This window comes from Leptinotarsa decemlineata, unplaced genomic scaffold, assembly GCF_025532065.1.
Source record: "Leptinotarsa decemlineata unplaced genomic scaffold, Ldec_3_MD MMD2_tig00026299_RagTag_RagTag, whole genome shotgun sequence".
NCBI lineage: Eukaryota > Metazoa > Arthropoda > Insecta > Coleoptera > Chrysomelidae > Leptinotarsa > Leptinotarsa decemlineata.
In genome coordinates this window covers 179054-200659 of record NW_027412676.1, presented here as the reverse complement: position 1 = coordinate 200659, position 21606 = coordinate 179054, and the positions used below count along the sequence as shown (strand labels likewise).

Genomic DNA, 21606 nt, shown 5'->3' with positions numbered 1-21606 from the left:
AAATTATTTCAATAAAAACTGGTAGAGTGCAAAATTAATAGTTAACTTTAATATAGGAAACATTTCAAAAAGATTTCCATTTTACACACTTCGAGATATTTTTGCTCTAGAACCAACTTCGAACAACGCATTTTTGTGTGTATTATATATAAATTGTGGATGTTTTTAACTGTTATCTGAGGAATACTGAAAAACAATTTCATTTGTTATTTATTTCATTCATGAAAATAAATCTTTACAGCTTTCTACATCATTTAGTATTCCATGTAATACCACGGATATGGTAAGAGAAAATAAAAAACACAAATTACAAAGTGATACCCTCCTTAGCTAGCTCATCCTTGTACTTTTTTTTGTAAATATTTTCAGGATCATATTTGGCGACGAGCTCATCAAACATTGGTCTTTTATTTTTGATGAGGAATTTTATCACTTTTTTCGTGGTTTCTTTCTGTTTGTCACTACATTTTGAACATTCGGTTTTCAGAGCGTCCGGAAGATGTTCTGCAATCAAAATATCAATAAATTAATGCTTTATTTGAATAAATGAAATACATATATCATTAAAAATCGAACAATACCTATCACTAATGAAAGAATAAAAAAATTCAAAAAAACCAAAAAAAAATATCAAATTCAATAAAAACTAAAACGAGAAATTCTGTAAGATTCCAGACGCTGAACTCTACGTGAAAGTAGCAACCTTATTTAGATAGTATCATATCGCTTTTCCAATAGAACAGCAAATAAGGAACTCGCGTTCCCTGGGGTTTCAATATGTCTTCTTTTTGCACGGTCTTGACCGAAGAATCGTCGTACCTAATCCAGCAGTTGTAGCCGACGTGGAAGGCATCGGTCACGTAGTGTCCAAAGTTGGCATTTTTGCCTTCGTGGTAAACGACGGCGAATAACTTGTATTGTTTCTCTGTTGGAGACTGTGTTTCCGACGATATCAAAGTCGAATCAAACTTCAAGTGGAATTCAAAATCAAAAGCCTTGATAATCTTCGTGCAACGGTCGTTGCTGTATTCGAAATACTTCAGATGCAAAATAAGGATAACGGGAAGTTTGCAGAGCGTAATTTGCTCCCACGCTTCGACGTTCTCGTTTGTTTTCGACGAAGTCACTCCCTCTAAAATGTTATTGGAGACAAGAACTTTAAGCGCTTCTCTGACGGTCTTCACTTTCTCAATGTTGAGTGGCAGGCTGAGGAAAGCCTGAGTATTCTCAGTAATGTGGTCCACGTTTCGATGAATGCTCGACTTTAGTTGTCCCCTGAAGATGTCACTTATCGGTGTATTGGTGAAGTCGATCCTTCTGGTTGGATGTCCTTTATTTTTCGATTCTATTATGTTCCATATATTATTTGAATCATTGCTCAAAGCAGAGTCAACGAGAGGTTTTTCATCTTTAATATAATATTTAACCAACTCATTTAACTCAAACATTTCGTCATTGAGTCCATTCAAAAGAAAACCTAGATACTCTTCTGCATCTTGTTGTCTACTATCGATCCAGTCAGTCCGCATGTTATGCAACATTTTATAAATCCACGTCGGACCGAGTGGGATGCCAGTGTTGGTTGAAACTTTTTGGTCATTCTTGGAATTTTTATCTACTCTCCCGTCTTTCGTCAAAAAGTAGGAAGGTAGGTGAACAAACTGTTCCACAAAATGGTAAAAACATCTCCCGTTCGAAGAGATGTTTTTAATCAGACTGTTTAGTAAGTTGTGTGAGAAAAAATGTAAATAATAGTTTCAGCTTATTATATGAATATTGGAATAAATGTGTATTGCAAATATTTCCTTTATGAATAATTTTCATTGGCATGTTGACTTTACAACTTGCGACTACAACAAACATAAATATTGCAACATATCATATACCACTAATATTGTACATACTGTCACTTGAAATGTGACTGCGACAGCTGATCACAACGGTCATGCCACTTTCATACACTTATGCAAGAATGCAAGAATAACAATAATCAACACGTATATTCGTGACACCCATTTCAATAACCTTAAATTGCGTGCCTTCTGTGGACCGGTGCCACATATGCGCATAGAACATGACGAGATGTCTCTGCTCCTCTGTTGCATTGTCTGTAGTTGAAGTCATCGTCATCATTGATAATAATGTTGAATTGCGGAGTATCACACGATGAAGCAATACCAAATACATTCATAATTAGTTTTTATGAAGTGCTATAGCGAAATGGTGATAGTTCCAAGATGGACAGAAAAATGTATTCTATTTAGGCTCAAAATTATCTGTAAACTTGCCTTTACAATTAAAATTGATAAGCATTGATTAACCAATGATCACTTCTCACACCGTGGGGTAAGTGATGATTGAGTCCAAAAATTATGTACCCTTAGCAGATACAATGAACCAAGAAAAACTTCTGCATTTATCGGCCAAGATTTTTGCCTTCGTGTGCCGCCCGGTATAACCTTGAGATTAGAGAGTGGGGAGGGCATCATTTCTCCAAAGAATAGTTTCAATACATTCGGCACTTCTCATTTCTCACAATGGATTCAATTTCCCCCGTAGTGTAGAGTAATATCGGTGTCTTGTCAATGTCGCATATACTGAACATGCTGAGAGCAAGTGCATATATACGTTACTTTTTTTATTTGAAAAAGCGGAATGTACATGAAACATACCAATGATTTTTCAAAGAAGCCTTTTGCTGAATGCTTTTGAATATGTAGGAGTGAGGTTGCAAAAATTTGGGTGAGACTTTCCAATGAAACAGGATTTGTTTCAAACACTTCTCAATTCTGATAAAGGAGAACTTTCTGGTTATGTTGAACTGGATCTCTACAAAAGAGTTATCTCGTTTTTTTAGGCGAAGAAGCTATTCTATAGCGAAACAAGTGTTGCGTTTTTGTAAAACTATTTATTGAAAATCTCACAACGAAGTGTTTTTGAATTATTAAAAAATATTGGAGAAACAAACTGATATATTAACGTTTGGTGATATAAGCTTCCAATTAGAAAAGGTTCACGAAATCAAATTATCAATTCATTTTTCTAAAACGCTGATCATTATGTTTCATTTGTTAAAATCACAGCCAAAAACCAAATACCTAATTGAACAGAGTTCTTTCGACCTGTCATAGTGATGCTGAGCACGAATGCATTTTCAGACTAGACTGTCTTTGAAAGATAAACCTGAGTATAAAAAATAAACATGAATGAGTCTTCTTTCAATTGTTACAAAAATACAAATCCACATTTGAAATATGTGGGTGTCCCAAGTCTCACAAGTGGACGACTCCCTGTGAAAGTAGCTAGTATGAACAAATGAAGATTATTCACAACAAAGGAATTATTCAAAGTGTTTTGTTTTTCTGGTTTATCTCGAGAACCAAAACAGAAGGAGTCAATTTTTCAGTAGCATTTGGTAGTACCCAAGAGTGCGCTACTCTATCAGAGTTTAACCTACACTCTATATGGTACCGAGATCTCTAAGCATGACCTAGAATTTGAATATCCCGTCATATAAGTAATACGTAAAATGTTATGAATAAAAAAATCGTTATAGCCAAAACTTTTGATTTAAAAATATTCTCTCCGATTTGAAGCGACACTGAAAATTTATTGAAATGTCAACATGGTAAATTTATGAACATAATCACTCATTCAAAGCACATAGCTCACTATTTGAAAAAATATTCTTAGTGAACACTCTAGCTTGAATCAATAACATTCTTTACGAGTGTCCTAGAAAATAATTATATGCAATCGATGATGATAGTACGGGCTCTTCACTATTGGCATAGACACAAATTATCTACATTTAATTACTAATTCGATTTGGATTCAAATTTTTGAATTGTTGAAAGAGTTTGGTGTTATTATTACTCACGTGAGTTGTGGAAATAGATTTATCATCACTCATCACTATATTAATTAGATGTGATTATGACAATCCTGAAACTGAAATTAATAGCATCTCCTCCTATGAAGATGCCCTTTATGGAATCGACAGAATATCCTCGAATATCAAAGATAAATGAGGCTCCCCAAGGCGATCCGTTGCAAAACTGAGCTTCGATATCGACAACCGAACGGGATTCGTCTTCTGTCTTCCATTGCAATGCAGCTAGTTGTACTTGTGATCCAACATCAGACAGCGTTGTTACGACCCAGCAAGGTCTCATCAGTGATGCTTGGTTGAACCACTTAACTATATATCCTTAATGGGAAGTGAATATGATGATATCACTCCGTACGAATTTGCCGACTATGGGATCGACAGAAGACGGAATCCTCGATAATCGAAGATAAATGAGGCTCCCCGGGACGATCAGTTGCAGATATCGACCGTTGAACGACAGTCGTTTTACGTTTCCACTGCTACTACTTTCAAACTCGTAGTTTTTTGGAAGTGGTTTTGTCTGGCACCACTGATGAGATCTGGTGGGTCAAAACAGTGCTGTCTGGTGTTGGATCACAAACATAACTAGTTGCCTTGCAGCGAGAGCTACAGTGGAAGACAGAAGATAGATCTCTTTCGGGGTCGCCTTTGCAACTGAGTGCCTTGGGGAGCCTCGTTTATCTCTGCTATTCTAAGATAGAGTCTTAGTTGTCCGATAGTAATACAGGAGATTCCTGGATATAGGGATTGGCAGAAGAGATCACTGAATAACTTAGGGTTTTTGTGGATATCTTGAATCCATTTTCGCTGATATAGATGATCTTGAATGGTGGTCAATTGCTTTTTAATTGTTACGGAATTATTGGAGAACAGATAACAATGGCAACATTTTGAACAGTTTATATGGGATAGTAAGTGAGTGAATCCAATACTTTCCATTCTAAATATTTCTTTCTCGCAATTTGACAGTCATCTTTGTGTAAAAAATAAAAACACTTTCTTTTCATTATTGAAGGGTTGAAGGTGAAACCTAATCTTCCAAATACTTGTTCTTTATTTGATACTTACTTTGAAAACAATTATTTTCAGTGATAATTTTGAATCATTTCTGTGGCTCTAATTAACAAATTGAATATCACCATACCTTGTCATAAAAGGATTGTTTACTTTTTCAATTTGTTTTCATTCGAAGGACCATCTTGAAGAAAAAGTATTCATTTTCAGACGCTTGAAAATTGGTCAATACCATGTGGCTGATGATACGAATTACATGACCATTATCATATCTGGACAAGTAAGTTGTTAAAAATAAATTGCCCTCACAGGTTATTTTGATTCATTGTGCTGTTTTATTGTGGCGGTATCGTTTCACTCCATAGCTCATAATGTTTATATAATCTCTCTCTCTCTCTCTCTCTCTCTCTAATTATATGGACGTTGCTTCCCACTCGGGCGCATTTGTCCAGGCTCCTTCTATCAAATTGACATCAATTTGACAGAAGCTTCGTCGGGAGGGGCGCAGCTGTCTTGCTCGAAGCAATGCTGCCACCCCTTTTTTGTCACACTTTTTACAATAAAAAAAAACAATGTGTTTTTTAAATGTCGCCTTCTAATCAGGAGACATTTTGATTTACTACGTATATATTTATTGGGTCGCCTCCTTCTCGGGAGACCTTCTGATTTTTGAATTCACATATATGACCCCTTTACGTGGTTATCCGAACCACCCTGGCCTGGATACCGGCGTGAATAAAGGGGTCCTTAAATTTTACTTCCACTTTAGCACTCCCACGTGGACATCCGGTCCACCCCGGCCTCCAACCGGCGTGAATGGGAGCACTATTTAGTTAAAACCACTAAAACAATGTTTACTATAACTTTTGTAACTTTTGCTTGCACGTTATATAACGGCGGACATACACAACACGAACTGAGTTCCACCTCCAACAATGATGTCCGCGTATCTTCTTTGTGAACGGTCGCTATCGGCACGTCCGTTCACCACCATGTCAGAAACGAAACTGATCGTTTATATAATCCATATATCAAGACATCTGTCACTGGGCTTATCTTCTTCCGGAATATTTTGGTGAGTAAACAATATGGGACACTTCATATTGAACCTGGCATCGAACAATGGGACTACCATCGACGAAGGTTTGAATTAGACGGTTTAAGGACAACTGAGGACGATATAGTCGAAATAATGTTTTACTGCATGAAGTAGCTCAACAAGGCTTTGAAATTTTCATGAATCATTTCAAGGTACAAAAGTTGCCAAAGAACACCCAACCGAAACTCATTAGTGAACTCAACGAGTTCTACGGCAAGACAGTATAATTTTCGCCAAAATAAGAAACTGTGTGGGATGTATAGAAAGGAAAATAAAAATGTTAACTACTTTGAAGTTCAGCGTGAGATTGCGGTTTCAATCAGTTGACGCTCACAATCATGAATGGTAGGAAAAAATATTATAAAAATTTTCCACCAATTGAACTATGTAGAATACGCTTCTATTTGAATCAAACGGCTGAAGTTCCATGCACAGTGCAACAGGATAGAACGGGCTGGGACGGGAACATGACGTGAAATTTCGTTTCTCTTTTTATGGTTTCTTATGGGAGAGGCGCGTCCTGTTCCTGTGCTGACATGCGCCTGTCCATTGTCTGCTTTAGTGTGCGTCTTGTCATGAGAAATTATAGAAAGAGAAACGAAACTTCACGTCATGTTCCCGTCCCGGCATGTTCCCGTGCTGTGGCGTCCTGTCGCAGTGTGCGCCAGCTATAACAGTACACAACTATTCACATCGCCGAAAAAACGCCGAAAAAGTTTAATAACTTAAAATAAGAAATCAGAAGTACATTTATTACTTTCGAACTTTGAATGCCTCTTTGGTGGTGGCTCAAAACTTCGCCAAAAACAACAATCCTGCGTATGGAAAAAATGTGAGAGTTCCGGAGAAGAAAACCGAGTTTGTATCATGACCGGACAGTCCTCGCGCTCTTTCAAATAATAAGTCACATCAAAATGCATACTAAAGAAAAATGCTAAGTCAGTATTAGGGTACTTGAAACTAGGCTGTATTCACGTTTATTGTGACAGAATATAATGATATTCCCCTATTTTCAGTTTGATTGGTACTTGGCGTTCAAATTACTCCTACCACCTGGTGCAATAGTACGCCAATTGGAACAACTCAATACCCGAGAAAATTTGTACTGGCCGGAAATCAAAAATATCGTCCAATATCGTCGGATTACCGAATTTTTCAGTCACTGGCAATGATACATAATAAACTCCTGGCGAATGTGAAGACTTTTGTTGAAGATACATCATTCAAATCCAAAATCGAGTGGCCTCGTTTAAACAAATGTTTGAACATTTAGGGAAACGATGTGTCCTGCAGATATTACATCGAACCAGCCACGCAATTTCTATCAACACACCAAAAACACTAAGAGAATATCGACAAAAAGAACTCCTAGCCAACTGATATTTGGGCTCCACCTCAGATCAAACCTGATTTAACTTCAAATATAAAACAAGAACCAATCATATAAAAAGACGATAATGGCCAGATTAGTTAACGTTTGTTTAACAATCCGAATTTGTTAATCAAGCAAGAAACGGAAAATATTACTTTCAGATCACTCTGAAAATAAACTTGAAATCTATATCCCAGAAATAACCAGTTAACTGAAGAATGTCTCCTTAAATTATTGTTTCATCGAAAATCAGAAATTGCATCGGAAAGTCATACACCAAAGAGCATCCTTTTCAAAATAGAAATTCTCTCTACCCGCTATCTGGACTAGCAATACCCTTTTTTTGTATAATACGTTTGTGATAACCGATTGTGATTTTTGTTAAGAAATATGTCAACAACACAAGCCGTTAAGTATACTCTTTGATATTTATCAAGCTTTCAGTATCTTAGTTACCTTCGTCAGGATAATTATAATATGTGGATGACATAATCCTTACTAACTTGGGATTATTCTGAAAATGATTTGGAAACGAACAGTGTCAAGTTGTGAAATTCAGATAGCAAAGAAGAGATTTTGAATGTATTCAATTCTTACAACCAAAACATTCCATTCACCATCAAGAAAAAAACCATAACTGAATAACTTTTTGTAGATATGGTTGGTCGACGTGGGTGTTTTCTTCACTAACTCGAATTGACTGCCGTGTTGATCGGTGGTTTAAGCCCTAGTCTGAACATCGATTTTCACTTGCTACGTCCAACCGGTGTGAGGAATCACACGTTAAAAGGTAAGACCTCGTTAATCCTTAGCTCGCACAAGTTTCGACTTCTGAGGGTTGTCGTTCGTAGAGGTGCGACGATTTTTTTAAACAGATATGAAATTGATGAGACCACATCAGAATGTGTATAGAAAATCTATATTCAGCAGTAGATTCAAAAACTTTCATTTCTATTATTCCAACAAAATTAGGATAAATATCATCAATACAGTTTATTGTATGATTTTCACTATAAGGGTTTTACAAAAACCGCGACACGTGTTTCGCTATATAATAGCTTCTTTAAGCATAAAACTAAGCTTGAAGAAGCTATTGTATAGCGAAACACGTGTCGCATAAACCTAAGCTTGAAGTTCATGCTTGAAGAAGCTATTGTATAGCGAAACACGTGTCGAGATTTTTGTAAAACCCTTATAGTGAAAATCATACAATAAACTGTATTGATTAGTTTTTTAATATTGATTTTCATCAAGTATCGGCCAGTTCTCTTCAATTAGGATAAATATGACAAAATATCTTCGAAACGAACTTGTTGAAATTATACATTCTAGTCTACAAAACAAAAGCTTCTCTGAGAGTAGGATTCTCATTCAAAATCCGTTTGAGAATCAAAAAAAAATCTTTTATAGAAAAAATACTTTGAAGAACATGCAGAATAATGAGAAAAATAAAATAAAATACAATAATTCAATAGAATATCTCCATCGATATAATACTCTATACCATATTCAAGAACAAATACCTTAAGTAATTATAGTTGTAATCAACATTTCAACTATACTAACCCCATTAATGAATAAACAAAAATCATTTTTAGTATACATAATTTCGTGTATTGTCTTTAAACATATGTAGGAAAAACTTTCAGACCTCTCAATAGTTGCATTGCATCTCATAAGAATAACTGTAGACTAGTGTTAAGATTTTATGAGAAATCAGAATGAGAAACTGATCAAGTTTGATCAGGACAGTTTCCTATATGTATAATTAATATAACAATCGAATAATTGACCCACCTTTTAGTTCTTTGCCTTCTGTTGTACAAGGTCCTCTGTCCATAAGACAATCCATATAATTTTTCAGTAGCCTATCACTTTTTAAAATTTCGTCCACGTTGACGTTATCATATTTTGTTGAATATTTTTCAGTCGAAACCGTAAAAATAAGAACTCCTAGAAAAACAAAAAAAATTAAACATTTCATTTTTCAGCTAGTTATGATATCTGATACACTAAATGAAGGGATCGTAATACTTTGCGCTCTTATATTTGCAATTGTATAACATAAAAAATATACAGTCAGTGGCGTAGCTATCTAAGTAATTGCTAAAAATGATTAGCGCAACTTGATATTTGTTCAAAAATATAGACATCACATGAAGAGTTTCAAGAGCTCTGATTGTCAAAAATGGAATATCTGATTGAAATCTTATCGTTACTGATGAATAATGGTTTGAAGAGTTCCAGTATAGCTGATAATGCTTTTAAATTGATAGATATTCGATTTTGATGACAAAGTCATCAAGAGTTTGATTATCTCTTTTTCTGCTTGTAGGTGGAACATATCAGTTTGTTGCCACAATAAAGTGTTTTTCTTCTTTACAATGTAGAAAACACCTGAGATTACTCATTATGTTTGGAAATATTTTTTTACCTAATATAATATGAACGAATACAGGTTGAGTTGATACACAGGTAAATGTTTTCTGAAGCAATCATTCCCAATCAATTTCCTAATTTTTTTTCTGATATTTCTTCAGTTCTTTTCGGAGTTTCCTAACTGTCTGAAACTGACATTGGTAGTGGAGAGACAACAACCAGTTCATCCTGAAACGTTGAGGATCAAAAATTATTCAACAGCTGGTGTACTAATAATTGACATATAATCCACCGTACTTAGCAGAAATATAATACATATCTAGTAATAATTGACATATAATCCACGGTACTTAAAAAAATAGTTACCAATGTATGCGATATAATTAGTTCTGAATTGTAATTCCTAAGTTTCGTTTTATGGAAAGTGTTGTTTGAGTCATGAAAAGTCAGAATTAAAATTTTCTATATTTTGGATAACACTTGTATTTGTTCCTAACGTTACTGCAATTTTGACCTACAGGGACATTTGCTAACCAATACAATAAACTGAAATCGTTTGAAAATGTAGGACGAAACTGCAGTAACGTTATTTACAAATATAAGTGGTATAAAAACATAGAAAGTTTTAATTTTCATTTTTCTTGATGATCTTCTACACCTAGTAACGGTTACATCCATCAATTTATTGTTGTTTAATTATTGATCGACATCGATTAGAATTTCTTTTATTCTGTCGATTTTCCATAATATTCGTATTGGAATTGTCGGTGAGAACTAGGAATGTCTAGAAATAAACACAAAAATCTAAGACTTACCTTTATCTGCTACTCAATGGAGATCGGAGATCGTGATATATGATACTGATATCAAAACCTGGATAGGTCATATTAAAAAAAACTGTACCTATTCTGAACGACTTCCATTGTCACTTGAACACTATAGTATATGAACAATGAAATAATGTTTCGAATAGTTCGTTCATCTCCTCAACTCAACAACCCATATTTGTATTTCGTATTCTTGCAAATAAAACTAAAAGTGAATATGGAATATTTTATGTTATTTTCAGGTTCCGTAGACAACCGCAGAATAAATGTTTATTTACAATCTTAGATAAAAATTTAATATTTCTATGTCAACTCAAATATTAAAGTATAGAGGATTTTTATATCCTGTATTACACGATTTTTAAATGTTTTCACATTTTTATGGAATCAGATTCAGGAAGGTAAATATCGTGAGCTTTATATATTTTTGGTAAATGTCAGACTGAAAGATTAATTCTACGTTTTGGGTGTGAAGTGTGACGAATACGAAAACAATCCTTGAATCGGCTGTGGAAGTTTCCTTAGCTGAGAGCCGAATGAGGTTGAGAAACAATAATTATATTTAAACGTTTTTCACTATACCAACTGTCTCAATTTACATAGAGTACCTTAACGTTTTTTCAATTTTTTTCTGACGTAATTATTGAACATCCAAATACAGGTCCCAAATACTATTTAACTTCTAATCAACAATATCTTGTCTCAACTACAAACACACGGGATGATACATTGCAATTGTATTGATTTATTCCAGATTCACTTTCAAAATAAATTCTAGAAAATGATATCAAATTTTGATGGTGAGTTATATTTCCACGAACTTTTACCTCTGGAAGATACACGTTCTCCGTACCTGATGATTTTTTGTAAAATGAACAAACTCGTTAGAGAACTGAAATCAGGTAAACATTTCAATTAAATGATTGATTACTTTTTTCGTTATTTCTTAGCAAATAGTGTGGAAAATTGCATTAATTACATTCCTGATCCTATTTGAATCTTTTGAAGGGCAGTTAGGAAGACGATTGTAGAAAGGGAGTTCATCTGTACTGCTGACTTACAGTAATGTAAGATTATGCATGTTCATGTCATGTCCCAGTATTCAAGTATCCATTTGTTCATAACAAAATTCATCAACCACTAGTAGACGCATTCTATGGGTTAGACAAATGAATATCAAAGTTGAACAAGTTTCCCTAAGGAAGTCAGTTGCAAACCCAAGCTTCGACCTTAACGGCCAAACGAGATTCGTCCTCTGTCTTTCAGTGCAGCTTTCCCTGCAACGCAATTATATGGACTTATACTATACAGCACTGTTTCGACCCACCAAGGTATCATCAGTGGTGCTAGGCTGAACCACCCATTTGTCCTAAACCACTATGATCATAAGCCTATTATTCTGTTGGATGTATGCGCATAGCGATACCCTATTTTTGACCCATCGCATGTGGGCGTCGCATATTTATTACAAACCACTGATTATTATTGCGACAAACCGCAAAATTGTAACTATGTTATGAAAAGTTATACTGTTTAAGTATTGATTTTACAATCGTTAATTTTTCCCAATGGTTATTTTTAATGAATTCGATATATTTTGATAAAGTTTATTTATTCGAAGCATGTTCATTATGTTCGAATGATGACTTACTCATATTGTAGAAATTCATATTGAATATAGAATAGAAGAAACAACTTTTGTTCAATTTTAACTATGATTTTCATTTGTTACGACCGGTTTCGGTTTATTGAACTATTTTCAAGTAAGCTCAAATGAACTTACGAGTAAACTGTTTATTGAATACAGGTTACGACCGGTTTCGGTTTATTGAAGCGTTTTCAAGTTTACTTGAAACCAGTCGTAGCAAATGAAAATCGTAGTAGAAATTGGACGTAGTAGGAATTGGTTTTCTTTATCCTTCATGATCATAATGATTTGGAGTAAGATTTCCATACTCTAATTCAGAGTTTTTCTATATACACATCATCATAAGTAATGTCTATGCCTTTTGTTACATAGTTGCGAAATTTTTGAATGCTGTTAGAAATTACTACAACATAAAAGTGAATTCTAATAACACAATTCCTTTCGAAATAAATTATATCACAGTAATTTGACTGTGGGTTCTTCGTATATGTAGTAATTCAGTAAAAATTAATTATATAGAAGTAACTCGAATAAATAGCAAATAACAATTTAAATAGGGGGCCGTGACTTTGAATCTGTGTGTAACTTCCACTTCTGAACAACTTCTATGAAAAATAATCTGTATGATGTTGGACTTGAAGCCATGGTAATCAAACATGAACTAACTTTTGGCGGTATTCAATAGTAACATTGTACTTCCTGTGCATTGAGACTTTTCAGATATTTCTGATTGAAGCTGTTTTATCACTCCTGTATTTTTAGGACAAAAAAAATCACTACTTGAAGTCAGGGCCGGATTTAGGGGAGGGTAGGCGGGGCTAGGTTTTTTCTCCCGAATATTTTTTTTTGCATTTTTGCTGAGAATACTTACACGAACATGATAATATTGTTATCGATATATCAGAAAGCCCTGATTGCAAGTTTCCAGTTATTATTAATTTTTGTGAAGAAAAGAGAATTAAAACTTTCTATGTTTTAACCACTTTTATTTGTAACTAACGTTACTGCATTTTCATCCTATAAGGACATTTTCAAACTTATACATTGAACTGCAGTAACGTTAGTTACAAATAATAAAAGTAGTAAAAAACATAGAAAGTTTCAATTCTTTTTCATTCATAATCATTTCCTACATAGTAACGGCTACATTCATCAATTTATTAAATTTTGATTTGATCAAGCATTTCAGTGGCAATACTTTTCTCATGTGTTACCCATGAGTTAAAGAGAAATAAATTAAGTGAAACTAAATCTGAAAAATAATTGGCCCTGCAGGTCATCCTTACAACTTCTCGCTTCTTCGAGCTCAAAATTATTTGACGAAATCATTTGAATGGAAATGTTTGAATGACACTACCTTTTGGATCTCCGCTTTCCGTTTTTTGAAAATTTTCAATTTTGGCAGGAAGTTGAAAATTCAACTTAAAAAAATGTTTCAAAAGGCCTCCACTCCTTCGTTGTCCCAGGGCCTCCAGACTTTCAAATCCGGTCCTGCTTGAAGTCACAAGCACATTGTGAAACATTCTGCTGACTGATTCATATTTTCCAAATAATCCTATATGAATTGTGAGTAACATCCTTTTTCACTCCAACATTTCATTTCATAAGTTATTTGAAATATTCAAATCTTTGACAACGATAGATTTCACTAGTGAAGTATTGAATGAAAAACAATATCAAAGTTTGTTAGAATAATTGGTTAAAGATGAATTTACTTTTAACAATAAATTCACTCTCACGTTTTTTATAGAAATAATTATGTGTTCTGCGATCGTTATTATTTTCGTTGAAATTATTGAAATAAGGTAGTAAGGAAATTAATTGTTTCATCAGTGTTTGATTGTCTTTTTATAAACTTTCTCATAACTCATTCTACATATTATAGGCTTTGATAGTTAATGTTTTGGAATTCTTATCATATCTATCTGATAGATGACAGTCTATACCTATATTGTGTGAAATTTTGTTGCTGGAAAATAGATTTGTTGATGAGTAATGAAGAATGTTTTTTTATAGAGGTATAGAACTTCAAGTTGGCAACACTTTTTCAACTGGCGGTCATTTTGTCAGATGTTCAAGAATCGTGTTAGGAATCACACGTTAAAAGGTAAGACCTCATTAGTCCTCGAACAAGTTTCTCAACTTCTGAGAGTTGTCGTTTGTATGGGGGCGACAGCTGATTAACCGGAAAAACAGATTTTAAACAGATTATTTTTTGGTTCGGCATTTCAACATGAATGAATAGATTGACGCCTGAACAACGCTTCCAAATTGTGCAAATTTATTTCGAGAATCAAGGTTCAGTTCCTCATAGCAATTAATTTGATTTATTAATGAACGTTTTCGCACTACGTTTACTCTAAATGATAATACTCAGAGACGTCGTACAGTGTGTACAGAAGAAATCATTGCCGCTGTAGAGGGTGGAGTAGGGAAAGACCCGAATTAGTCTATCCGCCATTGTGCACAGGAAAAGTTTGCGGAAATATCTTGGTTTGCGTGCTTATAAAATCCAACTCGTGCAAGAACTGAAACCATACGATCACCTAGCACCTAGAATGGGCCCAAAACAAGATTGCCGTTGATCCCGATTTCTATAAGCAAATTTTGTTCAGCGATGAAGCTCACTTTTGTTCGAATGGATACGTCAATAAACAAAACTGCCGTATTTGGAGTTATGATAATCCCCAAGTGTATGCTGAGACACCGTTTCATCTAGAAAAACTGACTGTTTGGTGTGCTTTATGGGTTGGTGGAATCATTGGTCTGTACTTCTTTAAAAACGATACTGGCCAGAACGTTACAGACAATTGTGACCTCTGTAGAGTCATGATTGCTGACTTTTTCGTTCTTCAGTTGAGCAACTATAATATGCAGGACATGTGGTTTCAACAAGACGGCGCAACATGTCACACAGCTCGTGTCATAACTGATTTATTGAAGGAAATGTTTGGTAATCGCATAGTTTCATGTTTCGAACACGTGAATTGGCCTCCAAGATCGTGTGATTTAACGACGCTAGACTATTTTCTGTGGGGATATGTATAATCGCTAGTCTACGCTGATAAGCCCGAAATGATTGATCACTTGCAAAACAGCATTCGCCGCGTTATTGCTGATATACGGCCACAAATGTAGGAAAAAGTTATCGAAAATTGGACATCCAGATTTGACTTCGTCAGAGGCAGTCGTGGCAGTCATATAGCAAAAGTCATATTCAAATTAAGTTCTATACCTCTATAAAAATACTCTATATATTCTCCTACATAGTTTTATTAGTATATACCGAATTTTCTACCTTCCCTGCATTAAATTGAAATTAAATAATTAATCTGTTTTAAAGTTGCTAAAGTTTTTGCAAATTGTATTTCGAATGAAATTGTTGGTTGAAAAATAACTCTGATAGCTGAAAACATGTCAGAAATTTCAAAATATTCGGTTCTGATTCTGAATTGCAAAAATACATCCTGTGCGTATCTTGCTTCGTGATGGAATTCGTTATTGTATCTACCTGTCGATAACTGTTTATGGCAATCAAATTCAGTTTAGTTCAACGGCTTAATGGCTTCCGATGTCATTTAGATCTTAAACTATTGATAATTGTGAAACATAGTCAGTGACACAATGAGTGCTATTAGAGATCCATAAACGTGGTGTAGACACGGCAAATAGGTTTTTCTATGTCAACTATGAATATATTACTGCATTTATGTTAAGACGCACTTTGCGTATGCATGAAAAATTAATTAGCCGAGAACGATAAAAATTACCTAAATATTAAAAGGCCTACAAAAAAAGAAGTAATTTCTGGAATGTTGAATAAATAATGTTACGGCGAAACTCAATTTTGTTATGAGACCAAACGTTCATTTGAATTTTATCTTCGATCGTTCAACCTAAAACTGATGAGTATCTCCCAAACACATAAGTTAATTGGGAAAGATAAATTTAGGAGTCTTCGAAAATTTTCAACATTTCAAATAGATAGTGATTCATTATTTGAAGAAATGAACATAAGAACAGAATTTTAAATTGTTTTTTCTCCTTAACTAACAAGTTTTAAGTAATCCAAAGACAGGATAATGGAAACTTGAAAGTTGTAAATTTTCCAAATGAGTCTTGAGGACTATAATAAAATTATATCGGTCAGACGAAACAAGCTTTTGAAACTCGTTTCAACGAACACGATACGAACATCTGATTCCGAAGATCAGAAAAAAGTAGTGTTGCTCAAACAGAATTTTAGGGCAAGATGATTTTTGTTAGAGAAATATTTTAGCTTTTTACTTCTCCATTTTTATGCGTACAAATATATAAATTTCTCTTTATTAGGAAGATTCTCCAATTCTTTTGTACACTGATCAAGGAATAGAGAGCCAAAACCTTTGTTTCTCAAACATTGAATGAATATTGTTTAAAATTGTTGAGGCCGATACATGACACAAAATTTTTGGATGCTATTGAACGCCAGAAATAGGAAAGTCTAGCATGAGAACTGTGAACAGTGACGAAAGGTTCTCATATAAACAGCTCATTTTTTACATTTTTCAAACCAATCTGGTAAACTGTGTGATAACTGTGAAGCACAATATCACATGAAGGATAAAATCTGTGACCCAGAAATTTGAAACGTGGAGAGCAGGGGTGCACATTGAAAATTATAGATGTAAACTACATAGGTTTAGAAAACACATCTAGCCTTGTGAATGAGTTGGTCCGAATTGTATCTTCGGTAGACTTGCCAGAACTATGAGAAAGATCCATCTAGAAAATGTTTCATTAACGCCTTCTTTAAAATAAAAAAATCATAACTACTTTTTGGATAATTGCACTTTTTTTTAGGGACAAAACACAAGCACTACAGGAAAATCCTTAAGGTGCTCTCAGAGCAGTGCTTGTGCGAAAGTAGTAATTCATATTGGATTTGAATCATTGGAGATTGAGTTCATTTGTGAAAACGTTCTCAAGAAGTTTATTCCACATAAACGTAGTTCTCCAGATGAAAGAGTCCTCACGTGCACTGAGTTGAACCTCAAAAGACGAGCGGCCACAGTTCGTCGCGTATTTCTGATATGTATCGCTCTTGGTTGAATCAAATATGCCAAGTCACTTCAATACCTTCCGTGAAAGTATCTGTGGAAGACAGACAATTCTCCAACCTTTCTTTCATGTTCCAGGCTATCAAGGGTGCACGTGATGTTCGCGTCTCCAATCAGGCGGATGGCTCTTTTCTGGATGGAATTCAGAAACTTCAGGGTATGTTTGATTGCAGAGCTCCATATATGAGAACAACACTCCAAAGAGTGATCTGAGCTTTATACAGCATCAATAGTTGATGAAGTGGGTACGGTTTTCTGATTCGGTAATTCCAGTGACATGATTGTGCCAAGACATATTGGTGTCTATTTCAACCCCCAATAAACTTATCGAAGCAGAAAGCGGAATTGTCTGACCTAACATTATTATATCCAGTTCGGAGACATTTATCTTCTTGGAGAAAACCGATACCTGGGTTTATGTGGCATTGAATTGAACCTGGTTTCTCTCACCCCAATTCGAAATCACTTCTAGATCCTCAATAAGATATGCAACCTCCTGCTGTCGGTAAAGATGTGCCTCCGTAGTTGATGTCCTGGAATCCAAATGGAATGACGAGACAAGTGTGCTGTAGCCAGCAAAGCAATATATTGTATTCTTGTTTTTTTCAGTCGTTGATATACAATCAAAAGAGGATCGGACACAACATGGACACATCAGCACTGATGGTGAAAGTATTTGAGAGATATCCATCGACGGCCACTTGCAGGGAACGTTCTTTCAGGAAGGAAGGAAAATGATCCGATAAGCCATAGCATCGAAGTTTGGCCAGCAGACCCTCATGCCACACACTGTCAAAGGCCTTAGAAATATCAAACGCAATAGCTCTTGACTCTCGATGTTTCTCGATTGCGTTATTCCAAATATGGGGTGACATACGATCGAAAGTTGCCTGATCTTTGTTTCCGAAAGCCATATCGATGATCGTTCTAGATGTTGAAGCCTTCCAAATATTTGAGGATATGGTGATTTACGACTTTCTCCACGATTTTTGAAATAACTTCAACAAATCGACTGGTCTATAGTTATTTGGAATATATTTTTTGGGAATATGCTGAACGTGAGCAATATTCCAACACTAGACGCTGTTGAAAAGTAATTTTCGGCGTTGTGGATTTTAGTGTGGGGATAGTGGGTGGTGCTTTTTCCAGAAAATCAACTGTGGAGTAGGTTAGGTTGGATCCAAAGTGAGTGGGAATATTCGTCCCTCCACCGCAACCCGCAAGGGTTCATTGTGGCTCACACCTAATCACACACGGCCAAATAAACCCAGCTTCTTAACGAAGCCGATTAGTTTGTATGATGAGTGGTCTTTCAGATCAGATGATGAAAGTACGGCTCTGCCAAACTCTATTGACCTGATTCGGTCCCCAGCGTGGCAGACACAAAGTATATGCTCTGTTAATGAGGTAGTCGCATAGTCAAGTTGCAAGATTTCCACCTTGATACCCACGACAACTTTTTCATATGAGGGTTTTTGCACATCAGCCACACCTGATGATGCCTTAGATTCAGTTGTGCAGGGCTTTTTCGCCTCTGGTTTTGGTGAATCATCACTTGAGCGCAAATGGCTAACTCATGTGGGGTTTGTTCCCCCACCTGAGACAGATTCTGCGTACGCCGCAGCTCTCGCTCCTGAACAAAATTTACAGGGAGGTCAGTTGGAGTCGTAAACTCGACATCCATCTCCTCTGTAGACTCGCTCCTGAACTAAATTTACAGGGAGGTCCGTTGGAGTCGTAAATTCGACATCCATCTCCTCTGTTGACTCGCTCCTGATCTAAATTTACAGGGAGGTCAGTTGCAGTCGTAAACTAGACATTCATCTCCTCTGTACACTCGCCCCTGAACTGAATTTACAGGGAGGTCTGTTGGAGTCGTAAACTTGACATCCATCAGATCTGTAGACTCGCTCCTGAACTAAATTTACAGGGAGGTCAGTTGGAGTCGCAAACTCGACATCCATCTACTCTGTAGACTCGCTCCCGAACTAAATTTACAGAGAAGTCAGTTGGAGTCGTTAACTCGACATCCATCTCCTCTGTAGACTCGCTCCTGAACTGAATTTACAGTGAGGTCAATTGTAGTCGTAGACTCGACATCCATCTCCTCTGTAGACTCGCTCCTGAATTAAATTCACAGGGAGGTCAGTTGGAGTCGTAAACTAACATCCATCTTCTCTGTAGATTCGCTCCTGATCTAAGTTTACAGGGAAGTCAGTTGGAGTCGTAAGCTCGACATCTATCTCCTCTATAGACTCAGCGTTGAGAAGAATTTTAAAGTTTACTCTGTCCATAAAAGTTCCACGAGTAGCTAGGGAAAGAAGGTCAATCACGGCAGAGCCCCGCATTACCGTGACAAAGCGATGCTACGACGAGAGGGCGCCTGGGATCTCGAAGGTTCCGTAGAGGAAGCTGATAGGCTCAGTGTCATTCATCCTCTCGGCACGGATACACACACCTTAGGATTAGGCCATCGTTGGGATGCCATTCAGTTAGGGAATAACAGAACCACAAGTGATTCTGGTATTACCGTATCCAGCGGGGCTACGTGGAAGCAGGCATTCGATGGCCGGTTTGCTCAACCCCACATACCAAGCCAATGCACTCGCCGAAAACAGCATACACAGTGGTTCAGGCAGTAAAAGACGAACAAGGACAGCCAACCCGCCCTGTGGAGTAGGATGCAAATTGTTCAACTAGTAGATTTGCTTTTTTCTATGGCTGTTGTTGCAATTGAACCATCCGCTTGTATTAGTGGTGGAATTGTGGATTTTGTAAAGTTCTAATTACCAGCTTTAGCTACTAACCAGAAGGATCTACACTTGTGTTGCACTTAAAAGAGCTCGTTTTTGAAAGTTATAAAGGATAGGCGAAACTGGGTATCGAAGTTAACTCTACTGAGTATTGAAAGTGATTTACTCCAGAATTTGAATTCCAGCGAAATCGTCAACAACATTTCGTCGAAAAAAGTTGGCAAACTTCCATTCTTCATCGCGGTGACTTAGTTTTCAATAAATTGTATTTAACTATTAACAATTATCCTACTAATATTATAAATGAGAATGTAAGTTCGTTTGTTACGGTTTCACGCGAAAACTACTCAACCGGTCATCATGAAATTTTGTACACATGTTCCTGGAGGTAGATGGAGGAAGTAGGTAGTTAGGTAGGTCTAAAGTGAGTGGGTCTATTCGACCCTCCACCGCAACCCATAAGAGTTTATTGTGGCTTACACCTATTCATACTCGGCCAAATAAACCCAGCTTCTTAACGAAGTCGATTAGTTTGTATGGTAAGTGGTCTTACAGGTCAGATGGTGAGAGTACGGATCTGCCTCAAACTCAAACTCAAAGAACCTGATTCGGTCCCCAGCGGGGCAGGCACAAAGTATATGCTCTACAGTTTCATCATTTGCCAGACAGAGGCGACACACACTGTCTTTCGACAGTCCAAGTCTGTGCATGTGATGATTCAAATGACAGTGACCTGTAAGGAGGCCTGTTAGACATCGTAGTTCATCTCTACTGTAGTCTTACAAATGTTTGGAATCAAGCTTTGAAGGGTGAATGAATGCCTTGGAGTGAGCCAGTCCAAGAAGATCCTGCCAGAAGTCCATAACTCTTCTAGCCATCCAGGTGTTGAGTGTTTGTTTGGCAAAGCCCAAAGCGATGCCAATGACAGGTTCTGGTCCAATGAAGCGGCTTGCAGCACCCTCCTTTGCAAGAGAGTCAGCAGCTTCATTGCCTTCCAGGCCAGTATGACCAGGAATCCAGACCAGAGACAATCTGTTCAGTCTTCCTATCGAGGAGAGTTGGCAGTTGGCTACCAATTTAGACCTTGCTCGGTGGGAGCCCAGAGCTTCCAACGCCGCTTGACTGTCCGAGAATATTTTTATTGACTTGTGAGTGAGGTTGGATTTATCCAATCTCTCTGCACACAATTCAATAGCGTAAATTTCCGCTTGAAATACAGTCGCATGAGTTCCTAGGCAGGTAGATAACTCTGTCCTGGGTCTGCGACTGAAAACACCTGTACCAGCACTGGAAGGTGTTTTTGATCCATCTGTGAACCAACAACTATCTGCTCTTAATATTTCCTTCTCCCGCAGGATCCAGTTCTCTTTACTCGGGAATAGTACTTTATAAGCCAGTTAGTAGTTGACAGTTGGAGGCATAAAGTCAGAGGTCATTTCCAGAATGCTGTGACTTCCAATGTCAACCAACAGTCTGTTGCACTCTGCATTGAATTGATTTGTGCAATTGGCAATGTGCACAAG

General features: G+C 36.4%; 1 protein-coding gene across 1 annotated transcript; it reads right to left on the bottom strand.

The window, feature by feature from the left end:
- Nucleotides 1–303: 303 nt before the first annotated feature.
- LOC141484937 (ejaculatory bulb-specific protein 3-like) lies at nucleotides 304–9404 on the bottom strand. Its single transcript, XM_074180641.1, has 2 exons — nucleotides 9175–9404; nucleotides 304–504 (listed from the first exon to the last, which is right to left on the bottom strand). Exons 1-2 carry the CDS (start codon nucleotides 9359–9361, stop codon nucleotides 308–310), a joined length of 384 nt encoding a protein of 127 aa, XP_074036742.1. The 5' UTR covers nucleotides 9362–9404; the 3' UTR covers nucleotides 304–307.
- Nucleotides 9405–21606: the final 12202 nt, after the last annotated feature.

Coding starts and splice junctions, on each gene's coding strand:
- LOC141484937 (XM_074180641.1), bottom strand. CDS start 9,361: ATGAAATGTTTAATTTTTTTTGTTTTTCTAGGAGTTCTTATTTTTACG. Junction 505..9,174: donor AGAAGGCAAAGAACTAAAAG/GTGGGTCAATTA, acceptor TTTTGATTGCAG/AACATCTTCCGGACGCTCTG.